Here is a 26,278-nt window from a genome sequence, read left to right as displayed (position 1 = left end):
GCACATTTAACTAAGGGCTACGAAAGTCAGAAAACGTACAATGAATTGTTAACCATGAATCCTTAACAATGAAATTGAAACAGAGCGGGTAAAAATACTATATTGCACTTTCCCGATTATGGCTACTAACCTGTTGCCAACACTACTGAATTAGAAATGATTGGAAAGCACTCTGTATTGCCAAGTGTGGGTGCCAAACAGGCGATGGCTGAGGATCCTTTCAGGTTGCCATGCAAGAATGAAAAGCCTGCATGTGCTGAAACTCCAGCACTGTCAGACTTTGCATTTTGATCACCTTAAAGAAGAAATATTCTCTAACAAAATATGCAGACATCCCACACTTAATATTTGTCTTCTAGCTGGTTATTCCTACATTACACATACCTCACATATAGTAGAACCCTAAAACACATCTTTGTGTTTTGATAATATTAAGATAAAATGAGAAAAATGGTAGTGCCTTTTGAGTGGGTTTGGGCATTCTAAGCCCCTGCAAGTGGTTAAAATCTCATTGTGGTGTTCCTGAATAGAAAAGGGTCAGATACTGTATCTGGTTCCTCTGATCTCAACTGAATAACACTATCAGCAGCTGACTGCTTGCTTCTGCATTGGTTTTGTAAGCAGCAGTCTAAGTTAGCAACCAAAAATTTATGAGCCACAATAATTTAAACGGTTGTTGCATGTATTATGGATGTTTTTATCGGTCTGCTTGTAACATGCATTGCAAAGTTCACTTCCTAGCAGGCTTCTATACAGTATAATATGTCTAGAGGATGGCTGTAAATAGGTGAAATGGTGGCTCCAACATCACAACTTGTGTTGGGGTCTTAGTCCATAACTGGATCCATTGCTGGCAAAATTATACAATGAAGAACCCTTGCCATGTCACCATGGAGGTACAGCACTGGGCAGCCACAGTTTTTCTGTCAAAAAGGACTAAGTGAACTTGACACAAAGCTGTTATCCAGGAAGGTGGGTAGAAGATGTTTCATGTTGCAGAGGTTAAGCAAAATAGGTTTGCCTAGCCCTAGCCTGCCATAATTCAGAAGTTGCTTTATCTGTAGCAATCAGAGACACTGTTTAGTCTTTGGGCCTATAACCCTCAAAGTTCCAGTTCTAAATAACAACATACATGCAGGAAGTAAGTACGTGTTCCTATACTATACCATGCCTTTGCTAATGTTATTTATTTCTTTGGCTTCAAGTAAGAACCAAAGCTAAAGAAATACCTACTATTTTACTTATTACATTGCCTCTAAAAAGGTTTAAAATTAGTGCTGAGTATCTCTCTGGTAAATGCCCAATGTATCGATGCAATTAATTAAAAGTGCTCAATCAAAATGCAGCCATAGAAACTCTCACTCTACTAAATGTAACAACAGAACAGACCTTTACTCTCAATTTCTGTTCAGTATATCAATACTAATGCTGCTATTCAATTTGCAAACACATATACAAATACGGGGTGGGGGGAGATAAATATAATTTACAATTAAATCTTACTGTGGAAAACACCGAAGAATTTTTTTTACAGATTACAGAAACCATTTACAGGCAGCACCATACAATATTTTCATTTTTATTTGATGTTTAGCAAAACACTGCTAAATAAAGAAGATTTTCATCAGATACTCTCCAATGCGGTTCAAGAAAAGCAAGCTCAAAACTCCCTTCAATGCAAGGAGTTAGTTGAAGAGTTCTTTGAATTCTGGCCACAGATTTAATCAAGCTATTTTGACTCACATGTTGTTAACCTAACTTGTATCACACAGCAACTATTTTTGTTTAGCGGTTAGAAGCACCCTGTGACTTTTGTACCTTCCTCAACACATTAAAAAAAGTTTGTTGTGTTTAGTATTGTAGAAAACATGGAAAGAGAAAATAACATTTATTCTAAAGAAGATTGCAGAATACATGCAGATAAGAATTATTGCTTAATTTTCCATCTCCAAAATCCTACCCAGACATTTAAAAGTCTAGCTATTACAAAATCATATAAGTGGTTACCAAAGTCAAATCTTAAGGAAGATCTACACGACACAAACTAAAACTAAACTAACAAATACCAGTTAATAGTGACCAAATCCAATTCCTAAGCATCATAAAAGTTTCTGTACATTATTTTTTGGGACGCGGGTGGCGCTGTGGGTTAAACCATAGAGCCTAGGGCTTGCTGATCCGAATGTCAGTGGTTCGAATCCCCACGATGGGGTGAGCTCCCATTGCTCGGTCCCTGCTCCTGCCCTCCTAGTAGTTTGAAAGCACGTCAAAGTGCAAGTAGATAAATAGGTACCACTCCGGCGGGAAGGTAAACAGCGTTTCCGTGCACTGCTCTGGTTCACCAGAAGCGGCTTAGTCATGCTGGCCACATGACCCAGAAGCTGTACGCCGGCTCCCTCGGCCAATAAAGCGAGATGAGCGCCGCAACACCAGAGTCGGTCACAACTGGACCTAATGGTCAGGGGTCCCTTTACCTTTACATTATTTTTATTATGTATTACATTACATTATTATACAGTATAATGGTATTGCAATTGTTTTCAATATGTTTTATCACTTGTTGTTTGCCACCCTGGGCCCTTTTAAGAGGACGGGTGGGATAAAAAATTAACAAATAAAATATAATCCATCATCATCTGAACCTTTCATGATTTTTAAAAATTTTCTAGTTGATAGCTTTAATAATTTTTAAACAGTATTACTGTTCAAAAACTGAAAATATGCACATTGACAAAATGCGTTATATAAATGTTATAAATACATAAATAAAAGTTATGTAATGAATCAGCATGTAGTTTTCTGTTTTAGTGCAGCAACTCCAGGAATTGAAAGGACACTACAGGCATGGATTCATCACATTTTCATTATGTCCCAATTAAAGCTGACTCGCCAGAGTTCTGTGTTTAATTCCTTATAACTGTGAAACAAGACTGGGTTTCTTTGATAAGGCCTTACTCTATGTCTTAACACAGCTGAAGATCAAATGTATTCAAAGGAATCAAACAGTGACTCCTAACTTATGGCATTAGGGAACACAAGCAAGCAGAGATCTGTAATTTCCACAAGATATATTCACAATAGCTGAAGGTTTGCTGTTAAGATTTATAAACTATTGTAAAGAAAAAGAAAAAGCTTCACAATAAATAACCGTTTTTTTGTTTTAAAAAATAGCTGCCACCTTTGTATGATACAAATTCATCTTCTTTAATCTTTCCATGTACCTACAATCATGATAGGGCTTTACAATCAGTCTAGACTCTATATTAATAACTGTCAATATGAGCAGAATATAGGGTGGTATCCAACACTAGTCCTACTCAAAGTAGATCCACTGAAGTCAATGGATAGGACTAAGGTTCAATGCATTGAATTCAATGAAGTCCTACTTAGAGATGACCCACAGAAATTAAATGTAGTCATATCCATCAGCTTCAATGGAACTATGATTAGAACTAGCACTGCATACTACCTACTGATATCAAAGGGTCTACTCTGAGTAGGACTTAGTTGAATACCACCCATAGCATTTATTTAAAATTAACTAACATGGAAGACAAGGGTATGATTTTGTGTGAATCAAGAGATGAATTCTATTAAAGTTTGACTACTTACTTTTTTGAAAGAGCATATGACATGTACTTTACATTAAAAGAGGGTAGAGTAAACCAAAGAGGACTTAACAAGCTAAAGCAATTATCCTTCGATTATTGTCCAAGATTATACTTCTAAGGCTTTCTGGCCTCACAACCTGTATTTTCTCGCCTCCTACAGTAGGTTAATGAACAGTTTGCTGAATTTCCCCCATACTTATATCATACCCCTAAATCAAAATAACCAGAAAGTAATTCTATACCCCTTTATTATTGTGTAGATTATAGCATTTTTGTCTGGATAAAGAGCAAGACCAAGTTGTTGAACAGATAAGGTTTATTAAGAGGCATAGCTTGTAGTCAGCTCTCTCCTTTCAGTCTTAGAGCTGATGTGTCCCCTTCCCTAGCAAAGTGACTACATAAACAACTATCTCTAACAGCACTTCACTGCTGCTGTATACACATTAGTCAAAAAGTTCCCCTTCTCTGTGAGCAAAACTCTTAAGAGAGAATCCCCCAGAATCTTTCTTCATACACTGCTAGTGGAGTTTAGAGATGTTTGAGCAGGGATTAGACATGTGAAAGTGTGGCTTCTAAATCAGGTGTGGAGAACCACTGGCCCTCCAGAAATTGCTGAACCACAACTTCCAGCATTTTTGTTTGCTGGGTCTGATGGAAATTTTAGTTTAGCTTTCTGGTGTGCTAAAAGTTCCTCACACCTGCTTTAAATGTACCAAATACTCAGCAAAGAATGAGATTTCCGTAAACCTTTTATTAGCATCTATTAGTCATTAAATAAAGTTTGTACAGTCTACAGAGCAATTCAACCTCAAGTACCATCACGCTTACTGCAAAAATATTGAAAACGAAGCGAAAAGGAAACTATAGTTTGTACCTGTAATACTTTAATAGGAACATCATCACTGGCATCAGAGATGGTAGAAAGGCAGTTCAGAAATATCATTAGAAAGATAAAACAAATAATGAATAATATTTAGGGACCAATCCACTCAAATGTGGGCACAGCACCCACACATGGGCCCAGGTTGCATGTGATGCTAAACCATGGTTTAGCACTACATGCATGTGCTGGATGGAGCTTTGAGCAAACCTTCAGGCTCACATGCCCCCCTCCCCCCACGCACACCTGCCCTCTCCTGAATGGCCAGGAACTTGGGTAGCATTTAGTTTCACTATCCACTAATCCTAGCTCTCTGTTGCCAAAGATTTAAAACAAGCGGGCAAGTTAAAAAGCCAGCTTCAAAAAACACGACTTGTACTGAAACAGACTAGTTTGTTTTAAATCATGCTCTCTGGTTCCAATTTAATAAGCCAAGATTTGTGCAAAATTATCTAAACACTGCATAACTCCTTGTCCCAGTCAAGTTGGAGGAGAAGAGGGAGGAGTGTGAGAACTGGAGGCTTACATGGATTCGTTCTAGCTCATACATGTGGTATTAAAGCATGGTTTTAGCATTACTTGCAAACAAGCCCATTGAGTCTCACAGCACTAATAGAGCTCTGTTTTCATCATTCCCTACCACAGTAGTACTGACATTTGTAGGTGCACGGGAGCATGGCAGAGCCTTGGAGACCTATGCATACCTTCCACATTTTCACTAAGCCCTCCCTCTTTGTGCCATGCAAGTTACTCAACTGGATCAAGCCCTATGTTTTATGAAACATTAAAAATACGTATCATCAAGGGTCTACAGAGGCCCAACTGGACTCTCCTGTGCATTGAACCTGCACTCAACTGGAACAATAAATAGCAGATGTTATGGAAACAAATGAATTTAATACATAGCCTGTGGAACACATGCATTTATTGTAGCCTTATGTTCTAGCTTCTATTTTAAAGAATGTGGGTGTGGAGATAAATACAGCAGCAACGTATTTTAAAGGATCATAAATTCAAGGCCAAAAAATGTAAAGACAAAAAAAGTGTGTGGTGTGTGTGTGTGAATGCATAAACGATTTGCTAATTTTCAGCATTTTGGTAGTTGTACCAATGATTCTGGAAGTCCCAGCTGCTAACAGGCGCTTTACCTTCGAAGAATGGGTTAAACTACATGGCAACAAAGAAAAAGGCAGATAATATAAATGCCACACTTTACTGTTAACACAGTAAAGGGTAAATATTTTTGTGATGTTAATATGACTTACCTTCACATCTCTGTGAATTATGTTATTATCATGACAATAGCGTAGTGCTTCCAGTATCTGTCTCATGTAATGACTGCAAAATCAAAATATAAATAAAATTATTATAGCTTTACAAATATAGCATAGGAATTGTACTCAGGTTGTTTTTGAGACCATTTTAAGGTCCAAGGCTGCAATCTTATATACACTTTACTAGGAATAAGCTCTGTTGGATACAGTAAGTGTTACATTTGAGTAAACCTAGGATTGCACCATTAGTCCCTAGAAAGAGCAGACAACCTCCCTCTCTCAGCCAAATGGATTATCAATTGACAAGGAATTGGAGAGAAAAAAGGTGTCTTGCCAGGTGTCATCCTGTAACCAACCACAGATATGATTTATAGACTTCTGCTGCCCTTCTAGACTTATGGATTAGTGCACAAAATATCTAAATCCAGTGGTTCATTTCCTAGTTTCCCTCCATAGCAGCCCTTTCTGCATGCAGTATCTACTATTGGATCAAGCACTAGCATATGATGTATGCAACATGCACATATTAGCTGCATTTGGACTTCACATTAAGCTATGGTTTAGTGAGACACCTGCTTCGAGGCTCACACCTTATTTTTAACTATCAAAGCTAATATACTTCTTCTCCATAACACTGTCCAGTTCTTTATTAAAATCAACTCAACTAGTGGTCATCACTACATCTTATGGAAATTAATTCCCTGTTAATTATGCACCACATGAGAAAACTTTTCTCTGTCATGAACGTAATATATGTATGAGAATATATATATGAGAGAGATTAATACTAGGGTTTTAAGGGAGGAATAATATTTGTTTATTCTGACTAGATTAAAGGTTAAGGTAAAGGTACCCCTGCCCGTACGGGCCAGTCGTGTCCGACTCTGGGGTTGCGTGCTCATCTCGCTCTAGAGGCCGTGAGCCGGCGCCGTCGAAGACACTTCCGGGTCACATGGCCAGCGTGACGAAGCTGCAGCTGGCGAGCCAGCACCAGCGCAGCACACGGAAATGCCGTTTACCTTCCCGCTATAAAGCGGTCCCTATTTATCTACTTGCACTTAAGAGTGCTTTCGAACTGCTAGGTGGGCAGGAGCTGGGACCGAACGACGGGAGCTCACCCCGCCACGGGGATTCGAACCGCCGACCATACGATCAGCAAGTCCTAGGCACTGAGGTTTTACCCACAGCGCCACCCGCGTCCCTATAGATCTAGTCCCTGACTAGATTACCCACAATTTATTTTGCCCCCTCTTAGTTGCCTTTTTGAAACTATGTAAAGCAGTTTTGGACACAGAGCAGTCAAAATTACAGTGTTCAAATGAGAGTTCATTGCACTGGAAATCTTGAACTGAAGGATGGAATAGAAATGTTTTAAATGAAGAAACAAAATGTTTATCTTTTAGGAATTCCTAACATTGAATCTGCCTTTTGTCTGCTCCAATTCTAAAATTTCCAATGAGCACTCTACCAATCACTTCAAAATTGTTTCTTTAGTAAACTGTAAGCTCTTGAGGCAGAGAACTGTATTATGTTCTTTTGCAAAGTATCATACACAGTGATGATGCTATGCTGCTGATAATTATCATAGTCTTAATCTTCCAACTCTCCTAGTTTTGACTGTTGGATTGATCTGGCTTTTAAATGCTAATCTGCTGAAGTCTAATTACACTGGATTGTATAAATTTCAATTGATAGTGTATCATTTTCATTTTTTGGTAAACTACTTTGGGAGGCTGTATGTGTGAAAGGTGGCATACTAATGTTTAATAACATTTGCCCTAGGGACTAGTACTCACCTATGCAATCCCACATGTTCATTCTGAAGCAACAATGGTATTTAAATTCATCACTATGTTATTTTCCCCGTGCTGCAATTTACTTTGCCCAGTGGATGGCACTCTTCTACTCTGTACTAAACTAGCGCCAAAATAAGTGTTACTACATACAGAATGGTGTGAAAAATCTGGATTTTTAAAGATTTGCAGATTAACATATACCATACTTCTGAAAAGCTACCTTTTATGAAACTACCTTTTATTCAAAACAGAGCTGAAAAAGGAATAGTGAATAAAAGACCCAAAATTTATTCCATGTGTAAGAATACATCCTAGTTTTCAGTTTGCTTATTATTTACTGAACTTGTACACCTTTCACCCAACAAGGGTTTAAAGACTGTTTAAAGCAAAATAAAAACAAATTAAAAGCAATCCAGTTAAAGCCAATAACAAAAAAACCACACAACATAAAAATCAACAGAACACAGTGGCAATTATGGAACATAAGACAGCAACTGAACTAACAAGTGTCTCAGCCTGCCTACAGGACTCCAAAAGAGCCAAAATGCACATCTTGTGGAAGAACTTTCCTCTGTTTGAGGGATCAGGTTGACAGAAAGCTGAACTTTCATTTTGTTGCTACATCTAAATTGACCCACTTAAACTTCGAGTCCTCACAGAAAAACAAAGCAGCAGCACCATTAACAGCTTCAACTGATCAATGTGGACCCCATCTGACTATATGGGTTGTATGCCCAGAACAATTACTTAGTAGTGCTGCAGCAGCTGGTGGAACCAAGCAATTTCAGTGCAACATCCACATTTCCTTTACACAGCATCATAAAACAGATATTGCTTGATTCCTGAAATAATTTACATGCAGGTAAGCAATACAAGGTGGAATAACTCTTCAAAGCAAACTTTGGTGGTATGCATGTTCCCATTTTCAGGGAAGAACTTACATTCATATCAGCCTGCACACACTTTAAGACTGACAATGGAGGCTCATTGCATGTGCCTGCCTCCAACATGGACAGGACCTTATCTGTAGTGGTCCCATGTCTCTGGAATGTATTACCAACTACACTTCAGCACACACCATTCCCTCAGGTACTTGGGAAAGTATAAAAAACCCCAACTTGCTTTTGTTGGATTTTTCTTGAGTTGCTTTTATTCTCCTGTTTACAATCTTGTTGAATGCTTTATTTTGCATTTTAGTATTTGGACTGGAAGTTCACCGTCCTATTTGCTGACTTCTATTAACAGTTTTAATGTTAGATTTGTAGCATACTATACTTTAATTGTAAGCCACCTTGAGAGGGTTTTGCCCTTAAAGGGAATATATTAATATATGGATTGTATTGGAGCTATATTAAAAATAACTAAAATCCTCTTACACTTAATTATTCCTTAGCTAACTACACATCAAGCTCACACCATAATGCCAATTTTAAAGCAACAAGCTCCTCAGGAAAACTCCTACTCTGACCAACCTGAAAAATAACGTCCATGCTTTTGGTTTGCCTTGCTTCACTAGGCAGGTAGAACAGAAAAGCACCAAATCAAAAATATCAATTATATTCTCCTCAAACCTGTTCTAAGAATCTTCCACAAAATCTACAATCACAAGAAAACTCTATTTCTCCTAAGATCATTGCACCCCATTTTGTCCATTCATTTTATTCACTCCTCCCCCCATTAAACTCATTGCCACCCTTTGCTATACTATCAAATGCACCCAAACCATTTTTCAGACACACTAGATTTCATCCTTGAGTATATTAAACTACCCTTTCCCTGCCTCTCCCTTCTAACGCCATAAACTCTGTGCCCTTGAAAACTCTCTGCAACATTTTATGATCTATCATCTATTAATCTTTACTCATATACTTTTTGGCTTGAAAATATTCCCAATGTCAGACATCCTCAACTCTTGAAATGCTAGATAATTAAACTTTATAAAGGGTAAATAATTCTGGGAAACATAGCCACTGAAGGTGAAAAGCTTCTACCTATAACCTACAAATGTGTAAAAAGAGTGAGAGAAGAAACTCCTCAGACATTTTGTGTTGCTTTGTAAAGCACACACACACACACACACACAAATTTGGAATATGAAGTTAGTGGGATTTCATTCAGATGGCTCAACCAGAAGAGTTAAGCAATACAACTTATTCATTCAATACAGAGTTATAGAATTCTCTGCCTCACATGTAATGCTAAAACCATGGGTTAGTGTTATAAGGGTGTGCTGCTGTGAGACTAAGGCTTATGCACTCTCTCCTTCCCTCTGCTCCTCATTGTGATGGTGCCAGGGATCTGCTTCCATTTCAAATTAACCAGAGTTTAGGATAACACCCAAATCCCAAACTGTGGTTCATAAAGTATGCTTTGGAGCTGGCTTCCTTTCACTAACCATAGTTAAATTTAACTGTAATTGGGTTTGAACACCATGAAAATGAAAGCTTCTGAACTCCTTCCTGGAGGAGGACGAGAGAGTGCACAAGGCTGGTTGTTGCACCTTGTCATAATGCTAATGCAAATGCAGCCAGTGTGTTTTTTTGGGTACTGGTTTACATGATTTTAAGAGGGGAGAGCAAATTCATGGGGATCTTTCAACATCAGCTTATGAGAGCAGCTGACATGGTGACACCAGTCACCAGTGTTACTGTTGTTTACCAGGATGGTTCAGAGGTGAGGCTGGGCCTGCATAGGCACACCAGCACAGCCAATCTGGTGCTCTTACCAGTGAACTGCAGAGCCCTGACTTTTACACCACCCTGACCCTATCCAGTCTTGGGAACCAGCAGTGACACTGGTGTCAAAGGGGCAGCTCTGTGGCACCATTCCACCCACTCTTTAGTTTAATGCAGTGTTCCACTAAATACCAGTTGTCACAGGACAGACAGGCAGGACTATGCTAGCTTCCTAAAAACATCTGACTAGTCACTATTGGAAACAGGATGCTGAAGCAGGCAGACCACTGGCCTAATCTAGCAGGGTTCTTATGTCCTTAATTTACATTTGCTAAATTTTGGCTGGACCAGGGCCTTTTATTCTTTTGCTGTTTTTAATTTAAAAAGAAGTATGATTGACAACATATTGCCAGCAGCAGCGTGAGATAGCTGAGTAGTATAAACTGCTGAGGCAGCACTGGTACAAAAACATTTTGTTCCACTCTGACTAGCAACAATGTAAATTAATCCCATCGGAAGTTCAAAATCATACCAGCCACCCTTTGGATTTTTAACCCAAATGCATTTTAGTCCACTTTCATACTTTAACATGCATGAAGTTGGTTATAAAAACATACACTGTATGTGCAGTATTTGTGTGTGTATGTATGTACACACACACACAAATGTTGGATATTTAAGCATCTAATATTAGTCATTTATGCCCCCTCCATTCTCCCTAACAATTTAATTAAAATAAGAATACATACCTGGCTACAGCTTCACTGTACACAAAGCCAGCATCTGCTCTCTTTACAATTTCAAAGCAGAGGTCTGCACCATCCATACTGCAGGTTAAAAAAGTAAGAAAAATGTGATTGTAGAACAGGAAATAGAAATGTAATAATGATAACGCTCCAATTTTACACTTTTGAAAGTATTCTAAAGAATCTCACACATTACACTAACCAAAATCTTAGAAACATTTTTTTTATTTTTAATGACCAACAATATTTGAAGTCTTAACCATCTTTCTTATTGCAAGCTCAGTGCAGCTCAAAACGTAATAGAGTTGTGAAGAATGGTCTCAAGCATGAACAGCTATCAGTATTTCTAGATGCTTATGGGTACAGTTGGAAACAAAGTTAACTAAAATACCATATTTTTCGCCCTATAGGACGCACCGGCCCATAGGACGCACTTAGATTTTTTTTGGGGGGGGGAAATAAAGGGAAATAAATTATTTCCCCCCCCACAGGCGTGGGGCTGGGGCGGGGGAAGCCCGAGCTTCCCCCGACCCCAGCCCCCAGAACGGGTCCCAGAGTGATGTCGAAGCTGCGCGCAGCTTCGGCATCGCTCTGGGAGCTTGGGGGCTGGCAAAGTACGAGCTTCCCCCGACCGCAGCCCCCAGAACGGCTTCAGGAAGCTCTGCGCAACCCTTGGGGCTCCACCGGGCTCCAGAGGGTTGCGCGGAGCTGCTCGGAGCCCGGGAGCGCAGGCAGCTCTGCGCAACCCTCGGGAGCCTGGCGCGGCTTCGGCGCGGCTCCCGAGGGTTGCGCAGAGCTTCCTGAGGCCCGGAGAGCGAGAGGGGTCGGTGCGCACCGACCCCTCTCGCTCTCTAGGCTTCAGCGAAAGCCTGTATTCGCCCCATAGGACGCACACACATTTCCCCTTCATTTTTGGAGGGGAAAAAGTGCGTCCTATAGGGCGAAAAATATGGTATGTAAAGAATCCGCCTGTACCATTTCTACATGTATACTCCTGTATACTCTGTATACTGCACCAAAAATAAGACATTATTACCAAGCCAGTTTGTGATTGCCACTGCTTCTTTGCAACAAAACAGTGTCAGAAGGAGACAATCTATAGAAGTAGAAAAGTGCTGAGAGGAAGAGGGGTGCTTAATCCACTTCCATTTGTCACTTTCCCACTGTAACTCTCCCTTACCAGCTGGGATTCCAAACCTGTGTATGCAACAAAGCAAGTCTGTAACCAGGGAAGAAGTAGGGTGAAGAAGCAGTAGTAAGCAAAAGGTAGTTAGGTAACATCTCATTTCCTACACTCTTTTTCTGCCAAGTGTGGAAATTCATAATATGATTTATTTATTTATTTTTTAGAAAATTTGCTGTTGTGATAATTGTCTCTGGAATGACAATTCACTTTTAAAAAAGACAGTTTTATCTTGAAATCTCAGACACTACATGCCTTTACATACTTTACATACCAAACAAAAAATTTACACTATCAGTTTGGAACATGGTGATGTAATAAATGTTTTGCCAGTAGATGGAGACAAACTCCTAACTAAATGATGTGCCATTTAGTTAACCAGCCACATGAGAATCTTAAAGTGCTTCACAAAAATAAGAAAGTGCACTTTTACAATGTGTCCAAGGACCAGACACTGTAATAAGATTTTAATATTTCCTTTTCCGTTCCCCTTCCTCATAGATCAGGGTAAGAAAAAGTAAGCAACTGCTAGTGAAACTGTAATTATAATCACTGGATTAAAAAATTCATGCTTTAATAGCATCTAACATTACACAGTAAATCATTGCCTGTATATGATGGCAATCCATTAAATTAAAAAAAATGTTAAGGAAAGTAACTGTGCAATGCCCAATCTGCATTAAAGTAAAGAAATGCTATTATCTGCATGAGTCTTTTAAATAAATAATGATATATTAATATATAACTCTAGATAAATATATTGTCTGGAATCCAAATACTATGTGAGTGATAACCATTTCCAAGCATGCTGGCTATAGTGAGAACTAGATGCTTCAATATTGCATCATGCATAGCTTCTAAGGTTCTCTCAGGTGATTCTTCTGTAAGCATTAAAGGATACAGAAGGAGGGAAGAGCAGAAAAGCATGTGGATATAAGCAACACAGTTTAATAAAACAAGCAAGCAAGCAAGCAAACAAACAAACAAACAAACATTTGCGATCCCATCCCCTCAGAAAAATCCAACTAAGACAAGCATGTTTATGTCCTACTAATTTAGAAAAGAGTTTATCATTTGCTTAGTTTTCTTGTGTTAACATCCATGAGACTTGCTCAAATTTGGCTGGACCTTTCTTATGTCGTAAACATTAAGGTTTTGCTTTGTTAGAATGTGTGCATTACAATTATAGTTCAGTATATTAATGAAGTTCCATTTTCTTCATGATACTTTTTATTATATATAGGACAAGTAGCTTGGAAGGAACCGTTTGCAACTATTTGAATCCAATTTAAAAATTATGAAAGGTTAACTACCACCTAATCTAATGTGTTAGCCTATTTTGGTTGGTTTAAGTGCATGCTTGACCATATGAGCAAAACATATGAAGAGTGTGTATGGAATATATAAATGTAAAACTTACAATTCGAAAACCATATATAGCATTCCATCGGAACTGTAGGTCTCCAAAAGTTCAACAATATGAGGGTGCTTCAACATGTGACAGATACTGGCTTCTCTTTTCAGATCTGTTGAGAGACAGTCATTGCTGTGTAATTTGTACTGATAACAGAACACACACAAATGATGCACAGCCATTTGAATACTTAACACCAAGGTACTGGATTAATTTCTGAATCATTTTCAAGAGTTTAAATAGGTTTAGCATGTTGAACTCTCTCCTTATAGCTGAAGTATTAATGCAACATTTTATAGATATACGTATTTTATATATAATGGTATAAAATCAAGATGATTAATTAGACACACAGTGAAGAACAACCCTGCAAATATAAATGAAGACTCATGTGCAGTTATAAAATGCAATGGAAGGGCATTTAACATATGTGTGACAAGATCTGTAAAGGTTATGTAAACACCTGAATCTCATCATGAGGATCCCAACCAATCAGTTCCAGGCCTGGCAGAGCGCACGTCCTTAGAAAGCAACAGGCATATGAATAGGACACCATCAAGTAGGTTGCAGAGTGTAGTTCTTTTCAAATTACAAATGGATAGACACAATCACAAACCTAGAATTCACTGTCACCCTACTCCAACTGCTAAACTTATCTAGCAGTCATTTCCAACAACCTCTGCCTCCAATGTTCCTGCAGAACTGACATTTTGAAAATATATGCATCAGACACTTCCTGTTAAGTGGTAAGTTCATCAAACGCATGTTGAGGTTAAGTAAACTGTCAGTTCCTGTATGCATTTTCATGTGTACCCAACTAGCCATTCATGTGCACTATCTTTCTGACTATCATAATATGGGATCTGGTGCTCCCTACAATCCTCAGACCTACTAGTTTCCCTCGCATGATGGGAAGGCAACCTATATTGAATGTATATGATCCTGCAACCTGGACCATAAGTCTAAGTGTCTGAGTCACAAAAAGGGGAGCAGTCAGACCAGACCATGAGTATTGCATTACAATTCTTCAATTGCCAAGATGCTTTGATACAGAAGCAGGTTTTGCAACATAGAAGTGTGGGCTCTCAGTTTCAGCTCCAGGAGGTCAATGTAGGAACAGGATGATGTCACAATAAAGGCAGTGCCATACTAGGCATCCCCAGTTGCTGAGGGCAACAGGACATGGGTTCACAGATGACTGCTACTGCCAAATGAAGAATTACCCCTCCAAGGTCCCTGTTTTTTAACCAAGCCTTCCAAGGCTGCAGTCAATCCACTTGCTTCCTCCGAAAAGCTTGTGCTAGACAAAGACATGTGTCCACACAACACAACAATATTTTCTTGCAGCACCAAAATCATATAATAGTTTGTGAAGTTTGACTGGCCCAGCAATGGTACAGGAAAGACTGAGCTACTGCCTGACAAGTCTCCATATCTGCTTAGCCACCCAACAGCTTGCAGTTGTCCCTATGTTGGCCTAAAGGTGATTTTCTAGGTTAAAACCTGCTACTTGTCCTTTGAATTACACATTGACTATGATTTCAGCAAACCAGACCTGACACCAAGCACAGGAATCAGACTTCATTAGCAATTCTAAGTCAAATCAAGGAAGATTAAAGGAAACAAAAACAAAAAACAAAACAAAAAAAGCCTTTCATACTGTATGGATTACATTTTGCAAGCTTGATTTCAAATCATTTTCTATATAGCAGAAGTACATTCCATGTAACTGTGCCTTGGTAGTAAACATTATTTCACAGGAGATAATTCTAAGAAGAATCAGATTTTTTAAATCCCATCAACCTGAAATCCAAACAATAGCCAATTGTAGGAAAAAATGTTTCCAAGAGCCAAACATTTCTGAAATTAACTTATCTCTGTTCTAAAGGAGCATGATAGAGACAACATTTTTTTATTTTATTGCATGTCCTACATTCAGAACCACTGAATGAACTGATCTCCATCTTCTGGAAAAGCAGTATCAAGGATTTTTTAATCACTGTTCTGTATATTCTGAGAGGAAAATAACTAGTTTCAGTTAACAAGCAGACACAATGGGAAATGTTTTCACACAGCTGAACTCTCAGCATGCATAAAGAACACTACGGTAAGTAAAAAAGGACATTCCTCTTGCTTTGAATAAAGCACAAAGCTACATATACTGAAGTATTTAATGACAGACAATTAATTCTCTTCTATTTATCACAGGGACATTTAGCAGCAGGTCATTGTTAAGGTGGCCCAGGTATCCATTCCTGCCCCCCCCCCCAATATATTTTTCTTTTCTTTCTTTGCTACAGGGCAGCTGGACACATTGCAAACTGCACTGCTGGTGAGACCCCAGCTGTCTACCACCTTCATTTGGAGAGGGCCCATTCCAACATATTGGGCCCAGAAAACCCTGTTGGCACACCACAGATCAGAGTAAGTCCCAACAGCAGGAGCCAGAGTGTGCTGTTCCCCGCCCCCCTGAAATCTTAAATGTACATCTGGCACCTAACATTATGCCTAACAGCAGAAAGCAAGCTTCCATTCTATAGCACATCAACTGATGGGCAGTAAAGTCCAAACCTCAGGTGGTTTAAAGTACCATACAGCTCTCTTTGCAAGTCCTGCATGGTGCTTTGAAGTCCCTACTTTGGGACTTAAAGCATCCAATTACCCAATGTCATTGTGAAGTCAAGTGATTGACAGGCAGGCAACCCTGTCCACTTGTCAAATTTGGCCTATGAGACTAAGATCTGATGATGATCTAGTCCAGGGGGTCCAGCCCAATAGTCCTTTTTTTGACAGTCTTTGGAAGCCATTCAGAAGAGAAGTAGCTGTGAGGCGTGAGTGAGTCCCTATCTTTCCAAACAACCAAATGCCTCTGCCACCACCCCCACCTTAGAGAACCAGGGGATGGAGCATCTCTCTATGTTACGCAGGTGTGCTAATGAGCAAATCACTACAGCCTGGGAAGCACGACATTTGCCCTCTTCCTCCTTTATGGCACGGAACTGTACAACAACCAAAGTTCCCTGTTTATGACTCGTACCACGGGTTATTTTGCTCGTTGCTATGTGACTGGTGGTTTCTTGGTGGTTTTCATCCTTGAACCAAGGGTAGCTCAGGTAAGCAGAGGTGAGAGCAGGCTGATGAACTGCAGATCAAAGTTTGGAGTATGACGTCCATACTTTTCAGAGACAGCCTTTGGGCTGGGAAGAAGGGAATGGATGTCATGGGCTGCCTGCTCTCTTCATCCTTCTGCTGCTTGGGCTCTGGTCCTCTTGTTCATTCCCATTCCAGGGGCCCTAGTTGTGCTATGTGTGCCTAAGCATAGCCACCTTGTGTCCTTCAGAGCCACAAGGGTCAGTTGACAGCATGGCTTAAAAAAAAAAGCAGCAGGCAAGTAGGCAGACTTTTCCGGCTGCTTTTCGATCATAGATGGATGAAGCTTTTGTTAAGGGCACGTGGGATGCAATCTCAGCTTATTATAGAGTAAGACCCATTGGAATAAATAGGACTTACTCTTGAGTAACTGCACACAAGCTTATGACCAGGATGGGGAATCTATGATCCTCCAAATGTTGTTGGTCTGCTATCCCTTCCTATTGTCTGTGCTTATTGTGGATGATGGGAGGTTGAGGTCAGCAGCATCTGGAGGGCCACAGAGGGGTGGATGAGGGAAGAGGGTGGGCTGCAGGCTGCACTGTCCCATAGCATGCTTGTGGGGTGGGGTGTGTGTGTACGGGTGAAGTTAACAGCAGTGGCAGCGGTTGGTTCTCCTTCTGCTCCTTCCTCCCAGCCTTCCCATAATGCTCATATGTTCTGCGGTGGCACCAGTGGTCCTGTGAGGAGGGGAGGGCAGGGTGGCAGAGCATAGCCTTCTAAAATAATTTGTGCATTAAATTTTGTTTAATAAATAAATACATTAAAGCTATTAATTTGGTATATTAAATAATATGAACTATATTGTGAACACTTTAATTTACGATATGGAAATTTAATTTGGTGTGTGGCCCACACGTTCTGTACTGAAGTAGTCTTGCATTTTCACTTGGTCTGAGAGGCTGGACCACCCAGATCTAGGCCATGGAGCCAAAAAGGTTCCTTAATGTGGTCTAGTTAGTATGTGCTGTACAGTGGTACCTCGGGTTACAGACGCTTCAGGTTCCAGACTCCGCTAACCCAGAAATAGTACCTCGGGTTAAGAACTTTGCTTCAGGATGAGAACAGAAATCGGGCAGCGGAGGCGCAGCAGTGGGAGGCCCCATTAGCTAAAGTGGTGCTTCAGGTTAAGAACAGTTTCAGGTTAAGAACAGGCCTCCAGAACGAATTAAGTTCTTAACCCGAGGTACCACTGTATTCAATATAGGGCTAAGAATATTGTTCTGCTGTGCAAAGAGAAATCCTTCCACTGACAGAATCATCTCCCCCTCTCGTCCCTCTGTGCCCCCTAAATCTGTTCTGGGAATTCCCCAACCCCCCCCCCCCCAAGCATATTTGGGGTGAGCATGAGGGAAGAGGAGAAATGTCATTCTATTTTGAATACCACACTATTTTCTGATAAGCTGAAGATTATTTTATAGGATTGAGACGCTATCAGAATCAGCTGACATGATTTGCACAGGATAGATAGGAAATTTAAAGCATTTAAAGTCTGACATGCCATAACATGCAAACACACATAACTGTGCTTGAGGACAATGAATATGTATGGTTTGTTGGACTTAAAAGATACTGTAGTTTCTTTTTAGGCAATTACTAGAATTTAACCAGTAAGGCATATGGGGGGGGGGGGGGGACATGAGCATAGGTCTTTACATAATTAGACACTCTTTTGCATAGAGAATTCTACAAATATAACTTCTGACTCACCACACCCTACTAATAACAAAAGGCCAAATTACTGAGCAGTGCATTTTTACTCACAGCTAATCAAAGCCTTTCAGAAGTAAAGATGGACATAAAATAGCTAGAAATTTCAACTCCAAGACATAGGTTACTTCAAAATACAGTGGAAAATAGCTATTTTGTAAAGGAACACAACCACAAGAGAACAATAAAAATAAGAGGTACTATTCAGACAAAAGTACAGCATGTTTAATTCTGACTGAAATAGAATCAAACTTAAAATCTGCTTAATTGGATTGTGCCCAAGGACATTTAAAATTTCACTACTGAAGTTTCACAGATATTCACTTATCTGAGGGAAGTGAGGGGGGGAGAATAAATGTCCAGATTCGGAAATAAAATATTACTTTTCATAACGTAGCAATCCAATTCATCTGACTGAATGGACATATTTTTAAAAGGAGAGGGGAAGATCATGTGCATCAAGAGTATGATAATCAGTCTCCCCCCTACCTGCTTGAGTTCCTTGTTACAGCTGACTCTAAAGACAACCCTACAACTACAAACATATAGGAAAATACCAGGCGCAATTTCTTTAGCGCAGACCAAGGGAGGTAGTAGTTGTTAATTTCTACAAAACATTAATGCTCTTGGGCACAATATGGTAAAGCAGTTTTAAGTTCAGATTCTAATTCAAGCATCCTCCCAGAGACCACTGAATTGGGCTTTTAAAAGTTATTAAAACTCTGGAGCATTTAAGTAGTAAACTGGGGACACACTTTAAAAGAATTGCTTGTGCATGAAGATACTGCATTCATGGATTAAAGCTAAAAGATAGGAAGACTGAAATTCCATGTACCCAGAGGGAACTTTAGATTCCTTCCTTAAACAGCTGCTCCTGTTTTTCCCTTCCTTCATTCACCAAAGGAGGACACTTTCAAAACCAAAAGCATGGCATGGGGCTTGGGCTTCATTAAAAAAAAAAAAAAAAAACCAAACAAAAAACCAAAGAGTGAAAAAAGCTCTACTGGGCATACTCACAATTTTCACTCAGCTGACTATTAATTTCACTTTGCAGGAGTGACACTTGGCAGTTAAACCATTATCTATACTGTACAGAGATCATAATTCAGATTAAATCAAGAGGTTGTATTTGACACAGAATCATTCAGCGTTTTACAGCAACTTTTCAGAGAGCTCTTAAATTAAACTAAACTTCTAATTCACTTAATACTTCTAATTCAACCGCACCAATTAATGATAATGTTTCTACTTTATGAACCATTTTTAGGTGATAAGCATCACTATACCCGATTCTTCAGAGTGGGCATAATCTAGATCACCAAAAGGACAGCGCCTGAACATGGAGCGATCTCCATGGGACTTAATTGGAGCCATGTTTTCTCACATTGATGATGCACACACGGGAAGTCTGTATTTGTTTCCCACATTTCTATCCAGCCTCCCTCTCTATCTCTAGGAGGTGTACACAGGTCTTCCATTGCTCATAATGCACATACAAATCACCCATACACTTGGGTAAAGAAACACGTTCTATGATAATCCCTCCATGTGCATGGATCGAGCCCAGTACTGTTTATAACTACTGTAGTCTAAAACTGTAAGATATGGCTATGTCTGCAAGCTTTTCTGTTTCCTTCAACATCCTAGATGTGTGACAGAAAAGAAGTTTGTTGTATAAAATTGGTCCAGGTTTTTTCCAAAACACACCCTCAAAGCTTAGATTTGAGAAATCATCCAAACAAACCATTATCCTATGCAGACATTTAATTAAGTGCAAATTTCTTACCTCCTTTCATGTACATATTTAGCCATTCCCTGAATATCATCTCTAGTTCCTATTCCTAGACAAGGTCTTGAAGTTAATTTATATTTGGGTTTATCGTTCACACCTGCAATGAGTTACTGTCACCATTGATACAGTGTAATGTATTCATAAAAACCTTATTGCCAACATGCTCAGGATTTTATCTTATTTTACTGCCACTATGGTAGCTTTTATCACTTGACCAGCAGATATTTCTTATTGTTACCACCCTCTATAAAAATTAGTACTACAATCTTATTGTAATTGTAAAATAATATAGTTGAGCATTTCCTTAATTTGAAATCAATATTTAACACCATTGGTTCTTAAACTTTTTTTCTGGGCCACACTTTCAGAATAAAAATTTGCTCACACCACACTGAGCAAATACATAGTAGGAAATACATTGGAAAACAAAAAGAAACAACTCCTAGCAGTACTTGATTTATAACATAAAACACAACTACTTTATAATATGATCACAGGACATCCAGAAAGTATAAAACAATGCATCTACATGAGAAAATGAATCATTCCCAAAATATAATTATAAACAAGCCTCTTACATATGTGCCTTAAGTATGTATATGAACTTAAGGAGAAGTGTGGGCTTGCTTTTGCTAGGTAATCTCATTTATATCAGGTCTAATTTGAGACAGACAAACTCTCATCAACATTAAGAAGCCATTCTCTTTTCTGATCTTTCATATTTGTCAGAGTTAAAAATCCCTGTTCACCACAATATGGCATGGAGAACTGTAGAAGAATAGCCAAAGCTCTTGAAGAGAGGCATGGATACTGTTTCTGGTTGTACAGTATATCCCAAAATAATTATTTTGATACTGTACTATACTATACAGTCATACCTCATATTACATCTGCTTCATGTTACGTTCTTTCAGGTTACGTCCCGCGGCGACCTGGAAGTGCCGGAAAGGGTTACTTCCGGGTTTCGCCGCTCGTGCATGTGCAGAAACGGCGAATTACAACCCGCGCGTGCACAGACGCGCCGCTGCGGGTTGTGCTCTTTTCATGTTGCAAACAGGCCTCCGGAACGGATCCTGTTCACAACCAGATGTACCACTGTAGTACACTGAAATGTCCCGGAATAACTGAACCATGCTTCCTCAATTTCCACAACTTCCACTCAGCTTTGTGCCCAGGCAACAGTCATAGTTCCCCCTGTGCACATCCACATTAATTCATTCCTAACCACTTCCCCACCCCCTTTGGTTCACATATGGCAATCACTGCACTTTGTCAAGGGGCCAACTGAACATGTATCTTTCCCGGTCTCCTTCTCCCTCTGTCTCCACATATTGATTAGCAATCAATTCTGTTGCAATTCTTTCTATTACAATTCTTTCTGGACTGTTTTACCTCCTTCCAAATGTCATTGGCAAAAGGCACATGGTTCTTTAAATGGCCATGTTGATAACATTATAAAGACCAGTTCGTTGCTAGGCATTCTTTGGATTTAGCAGCATGGCAGGCACAGTAGGTACTTATCAGTGTTGCAATAATGGCAAGTGATGTGGGGAGAAGAGTATTGGTGTGATGGTTGAAATTGTCACAGTAACTGAAACCTGCTTTCAAAGTGATTTTCTCCTCTAAAACTTATGGGTAAGACATTTGAGGGGATTTGTCACAAGTGGTCACAGATGCTCAATACCAGTCTACTGACAGTCCCCACAGTCTACTCAGCTGCCTAGGCTAGCAAAGATGCTGAAAAGGTGGTTGTCGATGCCCTGAGATATTTGTATATGTGAATCATTTTTATACTACAGTATCTGAAAGCTTATTTTTTAAAACCCCAAATAGTATCAGTATACTTTTATATGACACAAACAATACTAATACTCTAACTGATTCTGCCATCGCATATACATATAATACCCAGTAGATTCTGCTACTTCCTGGAACACTGAGAAAGTGTCAATGGACTGTATTTGAAGTGATAAATTACAACACTACCAAGACTGATGACACAGAACCAAATACCATGAATACTAATATTTGCTTCAATAGAATTTTGCATATACTAGATTTGCTAGTTGTCAGAATTCATTACAAGGCATTTAATACAATTTTTGTTCCATTACAAGATACCTGCATTACATGGACACTTTGATAATTTCCCTCCTCTCGTTTATGTGTTATGCATATATGGAAAGTGACTGCTTCACCATTAAGAAGGATCAATGAAATAATACTCATTTTTCCCCATGAAGCATCAATTTCTTAGGTAATTGTATTTTAAAAGCAAAAACCTACTAGGCATTTTTATTTTTCAAAATGCGATACGGGGGATATGATTTATACCACAATCATTAATAGCAACAGCATTGTGAATCTGAATAAGATGGATTCTGTGCACATTTACTTTGAAGTAAGTTCTAGTAGAATCAGTAGAACTTCTGAGAAAACATTACTATGGCCAGGCTCTAAGATTCCTTTTGCTAAAGGACATTATTTAATATTTGTTCATCTGTATTCTTATAATGTGCATAAAATCAAATGTAGTGCCGATGATTAAAAACAGTAGGCTCTATTTATATTTGTCTCTAAAAACTTTCTTCATTCCGAGCCAGTGTGATGTAGTCAGAGAGCTGGACTAAGACTTGAGAGACCAGGGTTCCAATTTCCACTGAGTGACCTTGAGCTAGTCACTAACTCTCAGCCTGACCTATCTCACAAAGTTATTGTGATGATAAAATGGAGAGAGGGGGAATGCGGTGTGCTGCCTTGACTTCTGTGGGATATAAATGTAATACATAAATTAAGAATGCTTGTTGCCAGTAATATTTCATAAACCATTGTCCAGTTTAGGAGCTTCTCTCATCTTTTTTGCTTCCACTAATGCTTCCGTCTTTCTAGTGGAGAAGCAGAAGCATCTTTGTTACAGTCCACTGTTGCTTCCTTAGTAGAAAAGGGTGGGGGAATGTGAATGAACATGTATATGAATGTCTGGTATGTGATTAAAGAACAATGGCTGTGCATGAACATAGCTGTATGTGTTGGAGCAGACAGATAAAAAAAATAAAGTTATATATGTGGGCACATGTAGTTTTGAAGTGAAGTCTTCCATCTGTCAAAATTAGCAATGGCCTAGTTCAAAACAAGTGCTCTCCAACCTTGACTTAAAGCTAGAATAATTCAAGAAGATGACCACCTATCCTCTTATCACTGAACAAAATTAATCACTGATTCCTCCTATCCTCCCAACAAGAAACAGATGCAGCTGGTGCAAAAAGATACATTTACATGGGCAGTTTTTATGTTTTCCTGATTTGTGATTCCTGTCATCTCCATAAAATCAGAAGACTGGGAAGCTGTCTCAGAAAAAGGTGCCAAAATGTGATATTTGACCTTGAGAGATGCATCCTCATAAGTAATTCAAATAAGGCAGGAAATGGGTGTGGATGGAAAGCAACATAATTAAAAGGCAGAGCAAGGAGCTCTATAGCTCTGCCTGCTCTGAACACATGTGCTAGGAATCACTGAGTTGGAAGGGGTGTCGGATGTAATCGAGTCTGAAATCCTGCTTAGTGAAGGAACTACAATGCAGGTTGCAACTACAACATCCCTGATAGGTGGCAATCTAGCCTATGCTTAAATACCTTAAGCAATTGAGAGCCCACCACTTCCTGAGGCAATCTGCTCAATAGATGAGCAACTTGTACTGTTAAGGAAGTTTTCCTATTGTTTTGCTGAAAGTTATTTGCCTGTAATTTGATTCTGGTCCTGCACCCTTGAGCAATGGAAAACAAGTGCACTCCATCTTCTGCACAACAGCTCATCAAATATTTGAAGACAGCTAATAATGTTAGCCAAAATGAAAGGGTAGCCAGCATGGTGTCCTCCAGATGTTTTAAACTACAATGCCCATCATTCTCTACCATTGGCCATGCTGACTGGAGCTCATGAGAGCTGAAGTCCAAAATATTTGGAGGGCATCATGTTGGCTACTCTTTTGGAACAGATAAGGCATGAAGCCATGCACACTGGCCCAGACCTTGTACAAACGATTTCTCTCCAATTAAAATCAATTGAAGGAGAAACTTACAAATAGCTACTTCCACAGCGGCAACTCATGTTGCCATGAATGCGCACAGGAATGGTGTATCTCAGTACCTTTTCACAGCTCACCACCAGTATATGTGAACGCGACACATGTGACATAGGGCTACATTCCTCTGGATCCATGCTATGTACACATAGAGCTCACAAGGGTGACAGGAACTATTTGTAAGAAAAGGGAGCACTTTCTCCAAAACACATATAGAAATGTAAGCAATTTGCTAAAACTTTTCTTACTAGATCTCTAACCAGTACCTTGCCTCGGGACTCTAGACCCAAATACCCAACAAGAGCCACCACTTCACTGCAACAAACTGGTGGGTGTCAGAACAGAGCAGTCCACATAGACAAGAAAGGGGAAGGGCAAACATTTGTTGCAAACTGTGACAGTCTTCCATGTCTGCTCTCCAACCCCTTTGACATATGCATAGCCTAGATCTTGTCTGAACTGTATTTCTACAGCGTACTCTCCTCCCATTCCTAGCACAACAATGAGAACCAGTGTCTTCTACACAGTGGAAGCACACAGCCCCATGTGGAGTTAAGCACTCTGTTGACAAAAGCCAGGTATTCTGCTCCAACCATCAGCATTGCTGGCCCAACTCATGAGAAGGTTGCCCTGTAGGATCACAGACGCATGGAGCAAAACAAGCTGTCAAAAAATATACAGAGTCCTGAAACTCCCAGAGGGAAAGGGATTCACAGTCAATGAAATCTACCCCTCTCCCCATGGGGTGGGGTGGTGACTGAAGCATGGGCAATAGTTGAACACTAAGGTGGCACCACTCATTCTTCCTTCCACTCTTTTTCTCAGCAGACTCCTCTCCAACAGGTACTATCATTGGGGCCAAGGAACTGTCCATCTCATGCAAACCATGAGGAAGACTCACCCTCATCTTCTTCAACACTGACCATGACCAGCACACTACTAGATGTTCCCTGTGAGGCTGCAAACCAAGCAGGGGTCCTATGTCCTGGCAAGCTCTGTGGTAGTCTGTCAGACAACATATGATGTTGCCTCTAGCATAGACACTAAGCAATGAGGCTTAGCACACTTTCTTTACTTTCCTCTGTCATGCAAATGCCAAAGGAAGTGACTGCCTCACCATGCCACCTATGCTTTTCCTACTGTTTGCTGGGGTTGGTAGACAGAACATGTTGGGAACATCCACAGCAAGCAAACCCTAGACAGGAAGTGGAGCAACAACAGGAGAGGAGGAAACACATCCCAGAAAGACCCTGTCCCCCTCCCCAGACAACAGGTATGAGGAAGGTAGGCCAACGAGGAGGCTTGGTGGGTCTAATTAAGCCTATGGTCTGGAGGTTTTACACCACTGGAACAGAGCTGGATTCCCTCCTCTTTGCCTGTTTAACACTGGAAGGATTTTAACAAATATATTTACATATTTGCAAACTACTGTCTCGTAATAAAAACTGATACCATAGATCTATACAAGCAATATTAAATATATAATATGTTAAATACTTTTTTAAAAAATCCTGAATATTGCTTCTGCTTTATAGACTCCAGAAGAACAAAACTCCATTATACATGGCATCAGCAGATAAAAGTATATGTAGATTATAAATCCACTTGTATAACTGTGTAAAATATGCAAACATTTTTTTAAGAACTCAAGAAGAACCCTGCTGAATCAGACCAAAGTTTCATTCAGTCAAGCGTCTTGTTTTACTTAGTGGCCAAACAGATGCTTCCAGAAAGCCTACAAGAAGGGCATAAAGACAACAGTACTCCTTCACTCCTGATCTCCAGCTATTGGCATTCATGACAGATTGTGCATCTCATGCTCCATATAACCATCATGACTAGTCACCACAGACAGACGTATCCACAATACTGTAAAGGTAAACCAGCAGCCATCACTACATATTGTGGTAGCAAATTCCATAAATTAACTATGTGATTTTTGTAGTAGTAATTTAATCTGTCCAGA

At 39.6% G+C, this 26,278-nt stretch overlaps 1 protein-coding gene across 13 annotated transcripts in view; it reads right to left on the bottom strand.

Moving 5' to 3' along the window:
* Positions 1-26,278, bottom strand: part of CASK (calcium/calmodulin dependent serine protein kinase) — a 121,666-nt gene that overhangs the window by 61,437 nt on the left and 33,951 nt on the right. For all 13 annotated transcript variants that reach the window (XM_081003730.1, XM_081003729.1, XM_081003734.1 and 10 more), the window contains 3 exons: positions 13,586-13,691; positions 10,986-11,063; positions 5,757-5,829 (listed from right to left, as the gene is read on the bottom strand). In XM_081003730.1, coding sequence (XP_080859856.1) covers positions 5,757-5,829; positions 10,986-11,063; positions 13,586-13,691 — 257 coding nt within the window. The remainder of the gene's footprint in view (positions 1-5,756; positions 5,830-10,985; positions 11,064-13,585; positions 13,692-26,278) is intronic.

The sequence above is a fragment of the Podarcis pityusensis genome (assembly GCF_964106645.2).
Source record: "Podarcis pityusensis genome assembly, chromosome: 4".
Taxonomy (NCBI): domain Eukaryota; kingdom Metazoa; phylum Chordata; class Lepidosauria; order Squamata; family Lacertidae; genus Podarcis; species Podarcis pityusensis.
The sequence above is the reverse complement of the archived record's forward strand: the minus strand, read 5'-3'. Positions and strand labels throughout refer to the sequence as shown.